The 18,121-nt window shown below is 41.1% G+C and overlaps 1 protein-coding gene across 2 annotated transcripts in view; it reads right to left on the reverse strand.

The window, feature by feature from the left end:
• The window catches only part of ROR1 (receptor tyrosine kinase like orphan receptor 1), a 469,060-nt gene that overhangs the window by 7,243 nt on the left and 443,696 nt on the right, over nucleotides 1-18,121 (reverse strand). For both annotated transcript variants that reach the window (XM_024990121.2, XM_015465329.3), the window contains one exon: nucleotides 12,872-13,083. In XM_024990121.2, the coding sequence (XP_024845889.1) occupies nucleotides 12,872-13,083 (212 nt within the window). The remainder of the gene's footprint in view (nucleotides 1-12,871; nucleotides 13,084-18,121) is intronic.

Here is an 18,121-nt window from a genome sequence, read left to right on the forward strand (position 1 = left end):
AATTAGTTCTCTGGTATTCATCTATGGAAGAAGAACTTTTACTCTTGCCATTTTATAGACAGAGAAAGAGGCTTAGAAAATTATCAAGAATTTTTAAGAGAGCCAAAACTGCTGTCCTTGCGTGTATAAGGCCTTCTGTTGAAACCAGAGAAGCCCGCTGGCCAACAATCCCAGTTGGACACAGCATGCCTCTGTCAGCTCAGCCTGGGGCCTGACACCTTGTAGGGCTGTGAGGTCAGCTTTCGGTGTGTGGCCACTCTGTGGAATGATAATTGTTCTTTCTCCCTGTTCAGACGCATGAAAAAAGTTCGTTTTGACTCCAAGTGTGCCTTGTCATAATACCCAGTGGGCCAGAAGGCATATAGTCCATACCCTTCTCCAGCCGATAGAAGGAAGGAATAGTTCACAAGAGATAGTCATAACCAAATTTGGGGATTTGCTTTGGAAAGAAGCATGGAAAGTAAAACGACCAATTTCACAAAACCTTTTCTTGGAACACCTGTGCAGCAGCCGGTATAGAAATACCCAGGAAAAAAAAGAAAAAACAAAACCAAAAAGCTGCTCAGAGCTTGGTTTCAGGGGAACAATTTACACAGTGATTTGCATTTTTTAAATGCTCAAGTTATTTGGTACAAATGAGTTTTAACTATAGACTCATTTTCAAATTTTACATAAATCCTGAACTAGTTAAAAAATCATAAAAATCCTTAAAGAAGCAGTCAGTAGACTGTATGGTGACGGCAGGAAATTAGCTGTATTGTTGAGGAACAGATGGTTTACATTATACAAACCCTTTAGGCTAAACTTGTTTAGGTCTGGCATATTGTAAATTATATTTTAGTAATGAAAGTGAAATGACCTCTGCTTGACCTCAAGTGGGGTTTGTCTGTTTGAACCAATGTAGTGGAAAACTATGAAAGAAAATGAAGTCATAAAGTTTTGGCAGTTCAATTTTGGCTCATTTCAAGTTAAAGGGTTATAAATCTGTTTAGTTTTTGTTTGACAAGTATTTGTCATACAGGGATGTACAAAATGTAAAGAAGTGTAAAATACACATGAGGCACGATGCCAAAGTAAACCAAGTACAAAGGAAAGCTGGAATGAATAGGGTCCTGGGCTCCTATCTCTTTATCACTCCCTCCATTAGTTGAATGACAAGATGGGCTCCGTTTATTATATGCTGTAAGGCAATTAAGTACCTTAAAAGTGAAACAGGCTTTCAGTTTAAATGTTAACATTTTTACTTCTCAAAGTAAACACACATCTGCCTCAGTGTGGTTTAAAAAATTATATAATTTTGGCGGGGGAGAAAAATCAGAGTTGATGTAGAAGTTGATACATTATTGTAAAATCTGATTGTATTTCTTCCCCTTGAAATTTCTGAAGAGCAACTGTATTCAGGCTTCAATGAGCTCTGACCAGAAAGAAAATGAAGAGAGAACATTTTTTAGATGGTGAGTTGTTAGGTGTGAGTCCATATGAGTATTGTCCTGTCTAAACAGCTGCTACAGAGGCCAGGCTTCTCTCACCTGAGTGATGCATACTAAGTGAGGACATGTGCCCCTTTTACATCCATTAACTTGAAGTATGAAAGCAATGAACCATGGGTAGAGTTTTTTAAAAAACTGCAATTATGTAGATAGAAGATGGATAAGAGCGACAGACTCAGCAACTTTCTCTCTCTCCACCTTTGGGAAGTTACACCTTAGGTGATAATACACCTCTGGGTGACACAGCTTGCGACTAACCTGCTATTTCCTGCTCACTTTTCCTAAATGATTACCACAGGAAATGAGGTGAGGATTGTGTGATGGCCATCAACGTTGGCATGCAGCACTGATTCCGCTCTGTGACCTTTCACCTCTAACCTGAATGGGGCATGATTGATGGCTTTACTTTGAGTCCAGAGTGACGCAGACACAGAGATAGAAAGCAGAGCCCCAGGACGGTGGTGTGAACCAGAAGCCAGGGTGGTGCTCCGGGACAGGAAGGTAGCTTCAGCAGCAGGTGCTGGGAGAGGACTGACGTCCACGTTCTTGCAATGGACAAACCTCCTCCCACAGTCCTTGAGTCCCTTACACTGGTTCCTTTCCCATGCCTCATGCCCTACCACTGCTGCCCTTTCACAAATATCTTTCACTACACACACATGCCGATTCTAGCTGGATCAAGTATCTGCAGGAGAGGGAGGTCCCACAAGCGGCATTTGTCCTCAGCTCTCTTAGAGGAATAATGAAGCAGATCGTGGCCCTATTGGAATTGCAGGGGGAAGGGGGTGGTATTTGGGATAATAGGAGGATACGACCAGGTTTGCTTCTCTTTGGAGGCTTCTCTGAGAACTATATTCCTTGCAGACTTACTCTCTGAATCTCAAGTACTGACCAGCAGAGTCTACACCAGAGCAGGCACTGGAATCCCCCAGAGGGCTTGTTATAACACAGATTGCTAGGCCTCACTCCTAGAGTTTCTAATTCCGTAAGTCAGATTCTGCACTTCTGACAGGTTCCCAGGTGATGAGGATGCTCTGGGACTGGAATAAATGAGAGAACCACTGGAATAAATGGAATATGACTTTCAAAAAGAAAGGAAAGAAAAGAATATGCCTTCCTGGATCAGACAGTTCATGAGTGTCTGGTTCCTGCTCCTGGCATGATGAATGACTACAATCTCTCTGCAGAACCAATTTGAGCAATTTTGACTAATAGAGACAGAGACTGTAACACTCTGCTTTAGGAAGATGCTTTGGAAATGCCAGCAGAGAAAAATGTAAGAGCCATCAACTAGTGTTTTACTGGGTTATATTCTGCATGGCTCCTGTCTTAAGAGATTCAGGTTTTGAAATAGACATCACTTTATAGCTTGGGCCATGTCATCAGTTTATTCTATTTTCATGTGCAACCAATTGTATAGGATGTATTTTCATAGCTGGTTACCTCAGTCAACTGATACTATATATACTATATACCAAAGAGTATACACAGGGAATAGCATATGAGAAACCATTTAAGAATCACGAGGAGAGGGGACACAGTTCCTATTCTAGATGTTTGTAATCTGAGCTACCATGTACTGAATACTTGCCATGTGCCAGATGCTGAGATCATAATAATGGCTGCAAGTTGGGGCTGCGGGTGGAGTGTTTATGTGTCAGGCTATAAGTACTTTATACATATGAATTCCTTTCATATCACAATAACCCTATGAAATTGGTCACTATGACTATTATCCCCGTTTCACAGATGCAGAACCTGAAGAACGGCAGTTAAGTGACCACACAACTAGTATTTAGGTTGTAAGTTCAGACTCCAGGGTCTGTCTTCCTCATGACTACACTATACTCCCTCATGGGCTCTCTCACTGTTTAATGCATCAACTCATTTAACCCTCATCACAAACCCATGAGATACATACTATGATTTCTCCACTTTATGGATCAAGAAATTAAGGCCTTCGAAGTTAGGTAGCTTGCCTGTGGAAGCACAACTATTAAGTAGTAATGCCAAGATTCAGCTCCACCTATGTCTGGCTTCAAAGATGGAGCACTTTTCTGGGAAAAAGAGGGTAGTTTTCATTTGGAGCCTCAGAGGGCTCCACAATTTTAGAAGCATGAGTCCCACTGGTGTAAAAGTGGAATGTCAAGGTGTAATTAATTACTCTCTGGTTTCTGATGACCTAGACTTGGGCTGATCCTTTGTTGCTCACACTAGTTGACTGGGATAAGTGAATAAAACCATTCAACAGCAGCCTTTACCTGAGTTGGGCATAAGAGCCCTGGATAGCATACAAGATTGAGAGTTTTTAGTATCTGAGAGGAATTCATTTGACTCTAAAGCTGGTTTTCCTTTCCTGTGCATTTTACTGGTTCTTAGGTAAACAGTGGTAGAATTGTGAAACAACTGACCCCACTCATAAATGGAAATGATTACATTCTAAAGCTTAAAGGCCACAACCATTTGATTTGGAGAGGTTATGGACATTTTCAAAGACTACAGCCAAACTAAGTGCCTTCCGGCTTAAGCAATCAAATCCTGGAGGACATTCCAACCAATAGCTGGCCACATTTGCTCAGAGTTCAGCTACGCTTCTCTGGAAGTGATTTAACCTCAGAAACAGTTCTTTTCTCTATAATGTAACTTTCTGATAGTTTGAATGTTTGGTAGTGACCAGGGTTGATTCTGTGGTGGGGTTACTTTATAGTGTCAGTGGGAGAGGGTCAATTCTGCCTGTAAAGAGGTAGAACAGACGTCAGTAATTTGTATGTCTGCATGAGCCACGGTGGGCTTGTAACTTGGGCATGTGTATTTCAGCAGCCAGAAAATTAAGGAACACTGGGCTCCAGACCTGCTCACACCTGGGTTCGAGTTTTGGCTCTGCCACTCACCAGCTGAGTGACTTTGGGTAAAATCTTAATCTCAAGCCTCAGTTTTCTCACCTCCCAAAATCAGGCTCAAAAGGAAAGATATAAACATCTGAATGCAGAGTTCCAAAGAATAGCAAGAAGAGATAAGAAAGCCTTCTTCAGGGATCAATGCAAAGAAATAGAGGAAAACAACAGAATGGGAAAGACTAGGGATCTCTTAAAGAAAATCAGAGATACCAAAGGAATAGCATATGAGAAATAGCATATTTCATGCAAAGATGAGCTCGATAAAGGACAGAAATGGTATGGACCTAACAGAAGCAGAAGATATTAAGAAGAGATGGCAAGAATACACAGAAGAACTGTACAAAAAAGATCTTCACAACCCAGATAATCACGATGGTGTGATCACTGACCTAGAGCCAGACATCCTGGAATGTGAAGTCAAGTGGGCCTTAGAAAGCATCACTACGAACAGAGCTAGTGGAGGTGATGGAATTCCAGTTGAGCTATTCCAAATCCTGAAAGATGATGCTGTGAAAGTGCTGCAGTCAATATGCCAGCTAATTTGGAAAACTCAGCAGTGGCCACAGGACTGGAAAAGGTCAGTTTTCATTCCAATCCCAAAGAAAGGCAATGCCAAAGAATGCTCAAACTACCTCACAATTGCACTCATCTCACACCCTAGTAAAGTAATGCTCAAAATTCTCCAAGCCAGGCTTCAGCAATATGTGAACCGTGAACTTCCTGATGTTCAAGCTGGTTTTAGAAGAGGCAGAGGAATCAGAGATCAAATTGCCAACATCCGCTGGATCATGGAAAAAGCAAGAGAGTTCCAGAAAAACATCTATTTCTGCTTTATTGACTATGCCAAAGCCTTTGACTGTGTGGATCACAATAAACTGTGGAAAATTCTGAAAGAGATGGGAATACCAGACCACCTGATCTGCTTCTTGAGAAATTTGTATGCAGGTCAGCAAGCAACAGTTAGAACTGGACATGGAATAACAGACTGGTTCCAAATAGGAAAAGGAGTATGTCAAGGCTGTATACTGTCACCCTGTTTATTTAACTTCTATGCAGAGTACATCATGAGAAACGCTGGACTGGAAGAAACACAAACTGGAATCAAGGTTGCCGGGAGAAATATCAATAACCTCAAATATGCAGATGACACCACCCTTATGGCAGAAAGTGAAGAGGAACTAAAAAGCCTCTTGATGAAGGTGAAAGTCGAGAGTGAAAAAGTTGGCTTAAAGCTCAACATTCAGAAAACGAAGATCATGGCATCCGGTCCCATCACTTCATGGGAAACAGACGGGGAAACAGTGGAAACAGTGTCAGACTTTATTTTTCTGGGCTCCAAAATCACTGCAGATGGTGACTGCAGCCATGAAATTAAAAGACGCTTACTCCTTGGAAGGAAAGTTATGACCAACCTAGATAGCATGTTAAAAAGCAGAGACATTACTTTGCTAACAAAGGTTTGTCTAGTCAAGGCTATGGTTTTTCCTGTGGTCATGTATGGATGTGAGAGCTGGACTGTGAAGAAGGCTGAGCGCCGAAGAATTGATGCTTTTGAAGTGTGGTGTTGGAGAAGACTCTTGAGAGTCCCCTTGGACTGCAAGGAGATCCAACCAGTCCATTCGGAAGGAGATCAGCCCTGGGATTTCTTTGGAAGGAATGATGCTAAAGCTGAAACTCCAGGACTTTGGCCACCTCATGCGAAGAGTTGACTCATTGGAAAAGACTCATGCTGGGAGGGATTGGGGGCAGGAGGAGAAGGGGATGACAGAGCATGAGATGGCTGGATGGCATCACTGACTCGATGGACGTGAGTCTCAGTGAACTCTGGGAGTTGGTGATGGACAGGGAGGCCTGGCGTGCTGCGATTCATGGGGTCGCAAAGAGTTGGACACGACTGAGCGACTGATCTAATCTGATCAGAAGATTATTGTAAAGATTATATTGAGATAATGCAAATAAAGTACTTTAGCTTTTTCATAATATCCATTTATAATACTCATTCTTCCTAGAAGTAAAGCTTCTTCAGACATAGTTTAAAGCTGAGCTCTGAACTGGATGGCCCCCAGTCCTCATACCACCACAGGGTAGAGACTGTCCTGTCCATCCTGAGGGGTTTTATCCAGGGTGTGAACAGGATGTGGGGCAGAGGATTTATGCTCACTGGATGGGCCCAGGAATACCAGAGCTACCTAAAGAGTTATCACTATAATCTTTGCTCTGATCCCCTTGTCCCCAGTTAATGCTGTGGGCTGCTGAATCCTATATCTTCCTCCCCAGCCCGCAGAATCCTATACACAACATTTGGTAGTTGACTAAAAGGTTTGTGACTGTTCATATTCTCGCTGTAGCAAACAATAATAGTAAATTCTAGCTGTCGAGTACCTGTGAGGTGCCAGACACACTTATCTTGAAGTGTCAGAAACATCTCTTTTAGAGAAGATTGGTGGCTACTAGTGGTGGGGGGTGGGTGCAGGGAGGGGAGCTTTTTGGGTGGGAGGGACAAAACAGGTAAAGAGAGTCAAAGGGTACAAACTTCCAGTTATAAAATGTCATAGGGATGTAGAGCATGGTGAATATACTTCATAATACTGTACTGCACATTTGAAAGTTGCTAAGAGAGTAAATTTTAGAAGTTCTCATCATAAGAAAAAAGCTGTTGTAACTATGACAGATGTTAGCTAGGCCTGTTGTGGTGATCATTTTGCACTACTTAAAAATATCAAATCATTATGTTATATACCTGAAACTAATATCATGTGTGCCAATTATACCTCAATAAAAATAAATCTTAAAATCTCTTCTGAGCACTATTTGTATCCTTGTTTTATAAATGAGAAAACAGTGATCTCATGGCCAGTAAATAATGAAGCCGAGATTTATAATCATATCTCTTTGTCTCTAAATCCTTGATCTTTGAAGCATATCATACTACTTCCCAGAAATAAACCAAGAACAAATGTGGCTGGAAAGGTAAGTTTGGCCCAGAGAGTAAGGTAATTTAGGCCCAGAGAGACTCCTGGGTGCTGGGAGAAAGAACTTGATAACTTGAGATTAGGTCCTTCCAGATTGCTGAATCATGATGTCAACTGGGAGCTAAAGCAATGCCAGAGGATGAAATTAGCATGAGAGAAAGAAAGAGGAAAGAGAACTGACAAACGTCAGAGGAGGTGTTCCTTTAGGGAGTCAAAAGAACTGGTGAAGGAAACAGGAGGAGATAGGAGGAGAGCCAAGAGAAAAAGTATTTCAAGATGGTGGCTAAGAAGAATGCTCCAGAGAAATTAAGGAGGAAGAAGACTTAGGAAAGGTCATTGGATTAAATTACATCACTAGTGATTCCCCAGAGGCCATGTGAATAGCATGATGAGCTCAGAAGCCTTGGAGACAATGGCTTTAAAGAATGAGTGGAAAAGTTATTGAGGATGTTTTAGCAATAAGTGTAGTGACATTGGATAAGGACAGGGGTTCCCAAGGGTTCCCCCAACCACAACAGGGCTTTTTAGATGAAAGTATGTTGCTAGCAAAAGGGACTGGTCCAGGGAATATAATCAAGTGTCAGTCCATTCAGTAAAGCCTGAATACTTTGGCTGGAAAAGAAAAGGAGAGAGGAATAGTCTGGAAGTGAAGAAACAGAAATGAGGGTTAGGTGAGAAATAAAATACATGCACTGCAATGTTCACTGCAGCACTGTTTACAATAGCCAAGATACAGAAACAACAGAAATGTCCACTGACAGAGGGATGCAGAAAGAGGATCCTTTGTGTATACACACACACACATACACACACACACACACACACACACACACACACACACACAATGGAATACTACTCAGCCATTAAAAAGAATGAAACAATGCCACTTGCATCAACATCGATGGACCTAGAGATTGTCATCTAAATGAAGTAAGTCAGATAGAGAAGAAATATTGTATGACATCCCTTCTGTGTGGAATCTACAAGGAAATGATGCAAATGAATTTATAAAACAGAAAGAGACTCACAGAGAATGAATTGTGGTTGCTAGTGGGTGGGTGAGGGGAGAGGGGTAGTTAGGGAGTTTGGGATGTGTACACTGCTATATTTAAAATGGATAACCAACAAGGACCTACTGCACAGCACAGGGAACTCTGCTCAATGTTATGTGGCAGCGCAGATGAGAGAGGAGTTTGAGGAGAATGGATACATGTATATGCATGGCTGAGTCCCTTTGCTGTTCACCTGAAACTGTCCCAATATTATTAATTGGCTATATCCCAATATAAAATAAAAGTTTAAAAACTAAATAAAATAAAATACAGCCACCAGTTTTAGAAAGCTATAGGCAAACTTTGCTTTCCCCCAAATCTTCCTTATAATCAGCCAAGAGCTGCAGGAGTTTGACCCTGTAGCCCTCCCCCTAGTCTTCCTGGCTCCTCATTTTCAAACTCCTCCACCCCTTAACCTTTCTGTGGATCTAAATCCCACATAAATGGGTCACATAGGGAAAGACAGAACTGGGTTAACCCTGAGCTTGAGGGGGAGGCTCTCCCCTTCCTAACTCCCCAGGAGGTGAACTCCACAGCGTTCCTCCCCTAGGACACTACTCTGTGTTTCAGACATGACAGTTGGGGCAGGGTGGCAGGAGCTGGGGGGAGGCAAAGGGAAAGAAGCAGAGAGACGGGAAGTTAGGGTTTCCAGAATTCTTGGAGAAGTTTCATTTTCTGTAGCACTTAAAAAAAAAAAAATCCTGCTCAGATTGTAAAATGTGTAACGCAAGATAGAATAACCCTCCTTAGTTTCTGCATCACCAGAGTACTGTCAGAGGATTTTAAAGATGGAAAAGATAGGAGATGAACTTATCCAACAGAAAGGATTGAAATCTTTAGCCCAACAAAATAAAAGGAAAATAAACAAACGGTCCTTTGCATGAACACAGTTGACCTCTTTCTCTGAACAGCTGAGAAAATTGAGACACAGACAGGCAAACTGGCTTCTCAGGGTCACAGGGCAGTTAGTGATGGGGCCGGGGGAGCACCTCTATTTCCTGACTGTTCAAGGCTCAGAGTTAAGATGCCTCTCTGGTCCACTGGCTTCCTTTCCCCACATATCTGAAGGAGACTCATGCCTCATCAAATTTTTAACTTCCAACTTTCCCGGCCACCTCTCTGGGGACTCAAGCCAGGTCCCATCGCCAGTCTGTCTGGGCTGCCTATTGTCTCCTCTGTGGGTATGGATTTCTAATCTCCCAGAGAAGCCTCTTCTTAATACAAACACTCAGTGTGGGGGAGTGGGGGCAGGGGTGGGTAAAATCAGCTCAGCAAGTGGAGAGAGTGGAAAGAGATAGTTTAAAACCTGAAGGGCACATTCATGTGGATAAATAAGTATAAGGCCAGGGCCGACCAGCTTCCATCCTTCATTCTTTTCTCGTCCCGAGCCTTCAAATCTCCTTTTGATTTTATTCTGGTAGGGTGTTTGTTTTCAGGACTCTTTTCCCCTCTCTTTCTTATGCATGTCCCTTCTTTTTAGATTTTATAGGTACATGTAATATTTATGTGTCGGTGACCTTTCAAACCAGTTTTAGAGATCAACTGTTTACATTTAGGAATTTTCTTTAAGGTCGACAAAGTCCTTTGTGCTTTTTCCAGGAAAGGCACTCAGTAAGAACCAAAACAAACAGCTGAATAAGTCAAATTTGATTGGAGCCAAATCTCTTAGGAGAGAAAGAAAGAAAAAAAACCTTAGCATTTGTTTTTGTTGTTCCCTCTCCCTCCTCAACCCAGTCACATATGCTCGAGACATTCCTTCTTGCAGTCTGATTCAGAATTGCTGGTGAGGTGTTTAAGGCGAAACTCTACGCCTTGTGTTGGAAAAATCTTGACACTGGGAGATTTTGCAAGGCATGCTGAGGAAATGGTCCAGAAATGATGAAAACAATATTTTGCTTTACCAAGTCTCAGGAAAAAATGTATCCCAGCGTATGTTACATTTGTCTCCATGACCATGGAGGATGGAGGACTGTTATTTCTTTGGCCAAATTTCACATGTCCCTGGCAGGACTGGGGCTGTATAACTCAGGCTTACAACTGTTACCCAGGCCTCTCGGGAGGTCATTCACAAGCCAGGTGATCCCTGTGGTTAGCGTTCAGCGCAAACTGACAAATGGAGTTGCATTTAGTTGTTTGTCTGGCCGCCTACTCCCCCTTCACAGCATGATTTCTTCAGTTAAAAAGAAGAAATCATAGTGTCAGGCAAATTCAAGGGCTTTACCTAGAGCTGAAAAATCCTCTGCTGCTGCTGCTGCTGCTAAGTTGCATCAGTCGTGTCCGACTCTGTGTGACCCCATAGACTGCAGCCCACCAGGCTCCGCCGTCCCTGGGATTCTCCAGGCAAGAACACTGGAGTGGGTTGCCATTTCCTTCTCCAATGCGAAAAATACTCTAGTCATATTTTATCTCTTCCAGTTACTAGCTCTTTGACCTTCTGTAAGTTACTTAACTCATCTGCAGTCTCAGTTACCCTGGTTGTACAATAGTGATTATAATACCCCCCTTATGTGATGGGTGTGAGGATTAAAATGAGATAATGAATGTAAAAGTTCCTAGAATAATTTCTGAAAATTTGTATCGCTGAATGTATATTTGCTTTCTCTGTGACACCACAAGCTTTCTGAGATCTTTGTCTGAAAGATGATATAAATCCCAAACATCATGCATGTTGGACATGTTGCGCTGCAAAAGAAACCTCCGATAACAATGGAATTAAGCTGCAGACTGAGGCTGACCTACAAAACTGATGATTTCTCCAAATGGAAATGACTCTTTCTATGACTTCTGCAACAAGGAGCCCACCTCCCCAGGATGGTGGCTGCTGCTCAGTGACTACTGGAACCAAACTGATCTGGGCCTCACTTTCACCCAGAGTTCTGGTGTTTGTAAGGATTCTCAGCATTTCATAACAGAAATGACAGGGAAAGATTCTTATAGAACAAAGACTGTTGCATTACAAGTTTGAAGTCATGGGATATGTAAAAGGTCAACTAGGTATGCCTACATGAATGTGCACTAATATTAACCCTTCTATTTTCTTCTATTAATTGTAAGGATTAAGGGTGCTATGATGTAACACATTACAATATATGTAAATTGGCCAAAAGCAGCTAGGATATCAAGAGTTAAACCTCCGCCCACCCCCGACCCATTCCCCAGCCCACTGAGTGAACTCTGTGGTCTCCAGGGTCTGTGGGTTTTTTTCTGGTAAAAATTCACACTTAAGAGAACAGTGGTTTTGTTTGGGACAGAATGCTTAATGATGAATTTTTTAGCATTTAAGAAACCCCATAACCCTACCAACAAGTATGACTCTGCAATAGAAAAATATTTTAAGTCTTTTAAAATTAAAAACAAATATCCAACAGCAAAGCAAAGTAAGATCAAATGAGAGCTATGTGTCAGGCCCAATTATGCTACTTATTGGGTGAAAGGATTGATTTGAGTGTGAAGGCATTTTTTTTTCTCTAAAACTGTATAAAAAAATGATGCATCTTCTCTTTATGAGAGTCAAAAGAATAATATAGTCTCTAACCCACAGAGAAGATAAATATTTGCTGAATGAATGTTCCTATGGAGTGGGAACATGAAGAAAAAGCAGGCTTCTGTGGATGCAAGAATCCTAAATTATTTAAATGAAATCTCTTTCCCGAGAGGCCTGAGATTGAGGTGCTAGTTTTCCGGAGAGAAAGCCTCTGTTGTATTTCAGCCCCAAGATGTGATGTGTGTTCCATTTAAGGGAAGGGCCAGTGACCCTGGTTTCCTTGCCAGGACCTTGAGCAACCCAAATGTTGAAAGATGTGGAGGAAAAACTAAAAGGAAGTGGATTGATTTAGCATGAGAGAGGAGAGAGCTAAGGGCTATCATAAAACAGCATTCAAAGACTGTAAGAAGGACAAAACTTCTCTTAAAATATATGGAAACCAAAGAGAAGGGGATTTAGGTTAGGCACGAAATAGATTTTTAAACTGTGGTAAAAAACGTGTAACACAACTGACCATTTGAGTGTGCAGTACAGTAGTGTTAACACATGCACATTGTTGTGCAAATAAAAGGGTTTTTTGACAATAAAGTTAGTAAACAGTGTTCGATTTCTCTGTCTGTTCAGCTCTTTTCAGTTTAATTGGAAGAATATGGGATTTCCTTTTTGAAAATTTAGAAAAATAGCTCACACTCTGAGTCCTGCAGGGCTGGTAGAGATGATCTCATAAGTGTTCCTTCCATTGCAAACTCTATGCAAGGCAGGGAGGTGATCATCCAGCCCCAAAGTGGTCACACTGATGAAAGTATGCTCGAGCTGCCTGGGACAGTTAGAGATGCATGCTTATGCTGACAATGCACGCTAGTACTAATACAACTTCTGATTCTATATCATTTGATTTCTAAGCTCGGGAGGGTGGTAAGTTTTGCTTTAACTTGAAGTCTATAGAATAAGTGCAGCTCAGGACTGCTAGTTTTACCTTGGGTTTATACGCGTTCAACATTGACATCTCTACATTTTGACCTCTGACGTGTTTTGGTTGCCTCTGAACAGGTGGTGACGACGACTTCTGGTTATTGCGACAGACACAAATGAAGAAGAAGAGCAAAGCAATGGCCAGGGGGATGGCAACACTAGGCACCAGTATGTACAGGATTTCCATTTTATTCTTCTCCTTGGAATCCTTTGAATCTGGGTGTAGAAATGGAAAAGAGCAAAAGTTACAGTAGTTCAAATAACATAGATAATATTACATAGCAGAGCTTTAAAATGATCTCCTATTCTTCAATACACACAAACCTTCCGTGAGACAAAAGAACCCTTGCTTATTACAATTTGTTTCTATCAAACCTTCAATGTAATTTATTAAAGTTGAAAAGTTTAGAGTTCAAATGTTTAAAAATTGCAGAAGGACATTACGAAGACTTCGCATGTGTGTGGGTCACCTCTGTTTAGCAGCAGACCTGCATTTCTCCAACACCTTAAAAGTTAAACGCCACGTGGGTGGACTGTATACATCCAGGAGTGTTAATGTGGACTGCAGAGGTCTTCTTCCATTGGCCGCTAGCCCACAGCAACCACATGTAGCATTCCAGGAATCGTGCCCTTGTCTTGGCTGGCGTGGACACACAGGGCCAGTCCTGTATCTTCCAGAATCAACATCACCAAAGAATACTGGCCCCAGGGACCACAAAGCCCCTGGCCGGAGACTCTGAGGACCAGAAGTCAGGGCTAGCTCCATCTCTGCTGAGCTGTGTGACCCCGCACAAATCATTCACCTCTCTGGGTCTCGCTTTTTCTCAGCCACAGAAGTGAAGTATCTGTCTGTTTTGGATGGTGTCTACAATTCCCTCTCGCACAGCATCACTGTATAACTTGACACTGTTTTGAAAGCCAAGAATTCTTCTTAAAGAGTTTCATATGAACTCAATAATTATGAGTGGTAACCCTTTGAAGTATATTTTTGAAATCTGATACATCCACTGTTAGCATTGCTTGGAAAATAATGTAATATAAAAGAATATATATAAAATCATATGTACAGAAGGACACAAGGACACATATTTTTCTTTTTTTGGTTTGAGTCTGGCCGTTAAACTCAATGCCCTGAGTTTATGCTAAAATTAATGAATGACCTGACTGGTAGGACAAATGCAAGCATTATGAGACAGTAATTAGAGGGGCTGCATAATGATGCACCCTGATCACCAACACGTCATCAGCTGTATAGCTTTAAGAAAATCCAAAGTGTGAAAAGTCAGACTGACATAAAATTGAGAGTTGATTATTTACTTAAAAGAATCAACCATGCATCCATTCCCTCATCCTCCCATTTGCTCAGTTAGTCAATAAACAAAAGTTACTACTGGCAAGCACTCCACTAGGTACTGGGAAAATAAAATGAAATACAACATGTGCTTTGCTCTTAAGGAGTTCATGATCTGGTAAGGAAAACAGAGACAAGATAATTACAATATGCTATTGGAAATGCTACAAGGGAAATATGGATAGAGGGGTGGAGAGACCATAAAATCCCTTTAAATAGTAAGCTTCCTCAATACATGTAAGTGAGAATATACTATACATAGCTTTTACTTGCACACTTTATTTGGGAACCTGCAGTTCAGTGAGATATGGCAGTAATTAGTCACACTTTCCATAGAAACAGATTCAACATGAGAAGTTAGAAAGGGGCCCTAAAGCCTGTCATCTGTGTGTTAACCCTCAGGGGAGCTGGCAGAAGGGTGAAATCTGCTTACTGAATATAATAAAAGTTATAGTTTTAATATTTATTGAGTGTTTTCTATCAGCAGAAAATCATGTTAGCTGTTATTATTAATATGGGCCAAGTATTGTTCCAAGCACTTTTCATAACTCATTCATTTTATCCTCACCACCAACCCCATGGGATAGGCACCATCCTCATCCTTGCTTTTACAGATGAGGAAGCTGAGGGGCAGGGTGGTTAATTTACTTGCCCAAGGACATGTAGCCAGTAGTTCAACAGCTCGGATTCCTCTCCAGTTGGTCTTGCTTCACACCTCCTGCTCCAGTACTACACTAGATTGCCAGTCATTTGAGAGTGGCTGTTGTTTTGCACCTATTTTCCTGGGGTAGGTTTTCTCTTGTTTCATGGAAGTAGGAAGGAAGGAGGCCTGAAAGGTGGGGAATAACACTGAAGCTTTGCCAGGTATGATGCTTTTGAACTCTCCACTTGTACACTGTGGCAAGTGAGCATAAACCCAGGCATCTCTGAAGGTTGTTCTAATCATACTAGTCGTTGGGAACTGGGTTTTGGACGTTGTAGTGACGCCTATGTCTGCATGTCTGCGGGTGGGTGGACAGACTGAGGGAAAGGGATGGCTATATCTCTTTATCTATCTATCCATCCACTTTACACAACAAAGGAGATTATGTTTTAGAGTGAGAAATCTCTGAAGATGGACTTTTGCATTATCTGTGTAACCTTGAGTAGGCACGTGGCTTCTCTGAGCAAATTCATCTGCAAAATAGGTATATTTCAGAAAACTGTTATAAACCACAAGTGAAGAAACATGGAAAGTATCTATTCTAGTACCTGTTACAGCTCAATCACACAATGTTTACCCTCCACCTTTAGAGTAGGAAGATTCAGGGAATAAAAGCTTTGGGCTGGAAATTCTAAATAACAGTAAGCCAGAAACCTCTCTCTAACCTCAATTATTCAAGGGGGATAATAAAACCTGCTCTGCCAACCTTGTTTAGTTCATATGAGAGAGGATAGTCAGCAAAGAGTCTGGGAAAACTGAAAACTGCTGAGTAGTTATTCAATGCTGTTATTATTATTATTTGGAAAAGGAAATGGCAACCCACTCCTGTATTCTTGCCTGGAAAATCCCATGGACAGAGGAGCCTGGTGAGCTACAGTCCATGGAGTCGCAAGGAGTTGGACATGACTTGAGTGACTAACACTTTTATTATTATTGCTAATTTTTTTGGAGTATAATTTGCCTTATAATTTTTTGTTAATTTCTGCTGTAAAGCAATGGAACAGGATAGAAAGTCCAGAGATAAACCATTGCATCTATGATTGTTATTAACATTATAAAACACTTTCAAGTTTCTCAGGCCCCTAGGGGGGGAAGTGCCTCTTGTTATTCTTGGATTTTCAGTGAAATCATTTTGAGGGTAAGATTACAAAAGGAATGAGGTTAATTTAGCACGAATGTAAAGCTAGTCATTTTTCTGGCCACATTTTTAGCAACAAGAGAAACTAGAGCCCTCACCTGTCTGGCAAACAAAGGAATCTATTCTGTACTCACTCCGTATCAGATTATTCATGGAACGCCTTTGACTGTAAACGGGAGGTCTGGGACAAATCCCCGTGTAGGTCTGCTAGAGAACAAACTTCAAGAAGCTAAATCCTTTAAAAATTGTCAAACTTGGCTCCCTCTGATTACACTGGAGGATATGCAAACGAGGACAGTGTCTTCTTGCCAAGTGAAATAATCAAGCAGAACACTACGCGGTCATGTTGGAAGTGACAGAAAACAAATTCAGGCTCATTGTAAGTCTTACTGACTACACGCTTCCTTTCCCACACGGCTCTCTGCACTTGGCCAGAAGGGGAGTCACCGTCTGGCTCAAAAAACTTCATATAAAAACATTCCACAGAACAACTAACCTTACTCATGGAAAATTAGAAAACTAACATTTGCCCAACTTCTTTCTAATGTCCTAGCATTTTTATTCCTCATTTTAACCCCACACTTTGGATTATCTTGTTTTCTATTTTTTAAGTCTTTCTTGAACTTGTTACACTATTGCTTCTGTTTAATGTTTTGGCTTCTTGGCAGAGAGGCATGTGGGATCTTAGCTCCCCAACCAGGGGTTGAACCTGAATCCCTCACGTTGGAAGGCAAAGTCCTAACCACTGGACCAACAGGGAAGTCCAGGTTATCTTGATTTCACATACAGGGAAACTGAGGCTGAGAAAGGATAAATTTGCCAAAGCTTGAACTGTGGTGTTGGAGAAGACTCTTGAGAGTCCCTTGGACTGCAAGATTAAACCAGTCAATCCTAAAGGAAATCAACCCTGAATATTCATTGGAAGGACTGATGCTGTAGCTGAAGCTCCAATACTTTGGCCACCTGATGCAAAGAGCTGACTCATTAAAAAAGACCCTGATACTGGAAAAGATTGAAGGCAGGAAGAGAAGGGGTCGACAGAGGACAAGATGGTTGGACGGCATCACCAACTCAATGGACATGAGTTTGAACAAGCTCTGGGAGATGATGAAGAACAGGGAGGCCTGGCGTGCTACAGTCCATGGGGTCGCAAAGAGCTGGACACCACTGAGCGACTGAACAACAACACAGGAAGTGGTGGAGTCAGGGTTGGAATGTAAGTCTGTCTGTCTTCCATGCCTCTGTGCTTTTTAAATTATATGACTAATAAAAATTAAAACACTATATGGAATTGTTTTTCATCATTCTTGTTAAGATTCCAAGATTCCTTCTAAGTAAGGACTAATATCTAGTGGGAGTTATACTATTAAAAAGAATCACATAAGAACAATGGACATTATTCTTACTATTCATTTTAAAGGGTAATAGACACCTCAGAGGCACTGCAAAGAAAATTGGCTGAAAATTAGAATGGGGAAGATTTTTTAAAACTTTGGAATAACTGTTTAAAAGTTAAATGCACATATTAGTTACATCAAGTTAAATACTTGGGATTTTTGAAACCAACCATTTAGCCTGGACCACATGATTAATTTTCTTTTAAAAATCAACAATTTGGTATCACAGTTCACATCTGACATTCCTATTTTATTTTTACAATGATATTCAATACTTTGATTAGTAATTAAATATAATGGAGAAAATGCTTCTTTCTTCTCTTGGGGCTTACAGCAAGGCAAACACGATTTCTCATTCAAGAGGTACTTTTATGAAGTGAAACATCATCTGGGATATTACTTTGAGTTAAAAAAAGAAAGTACTCAGATCTTAAATCTGGCAAAGGTGGGAAGAAGTCTTACAGAACCTTAGAATTCAAAGGAAATTAAACAAGTTGAATTATGATCTTTTCTGAAAAAATTTAAAAAACCATAGAAAACAAACAGAGGTGCCACCATTTATTATTTGAAAACTACAAAATAAGTGGGCCTGTGGCAGATGGGGGCCTGCACTGGTAATATTTAAGGCATGTACCTGGAAATTGAAGCAGGAAAGGTGGCAAATA

The sequence above is a fragment of the Bos taurus genome, chromosome 3 (genome assembly GCF_002263795.3).
Source record: "Bos taurus isolate L1 Dominette 01449 registration number 42190680 breed Hereford chromosome 3, ARS-UCD2.0, whole genome shotgun sequence".
Taxonomy (NCBI): Eukaryota; Metazoa; Chordata; class Mammalia; order Artiodactyla; family Bovidae; genus Bos; species Bos taurus.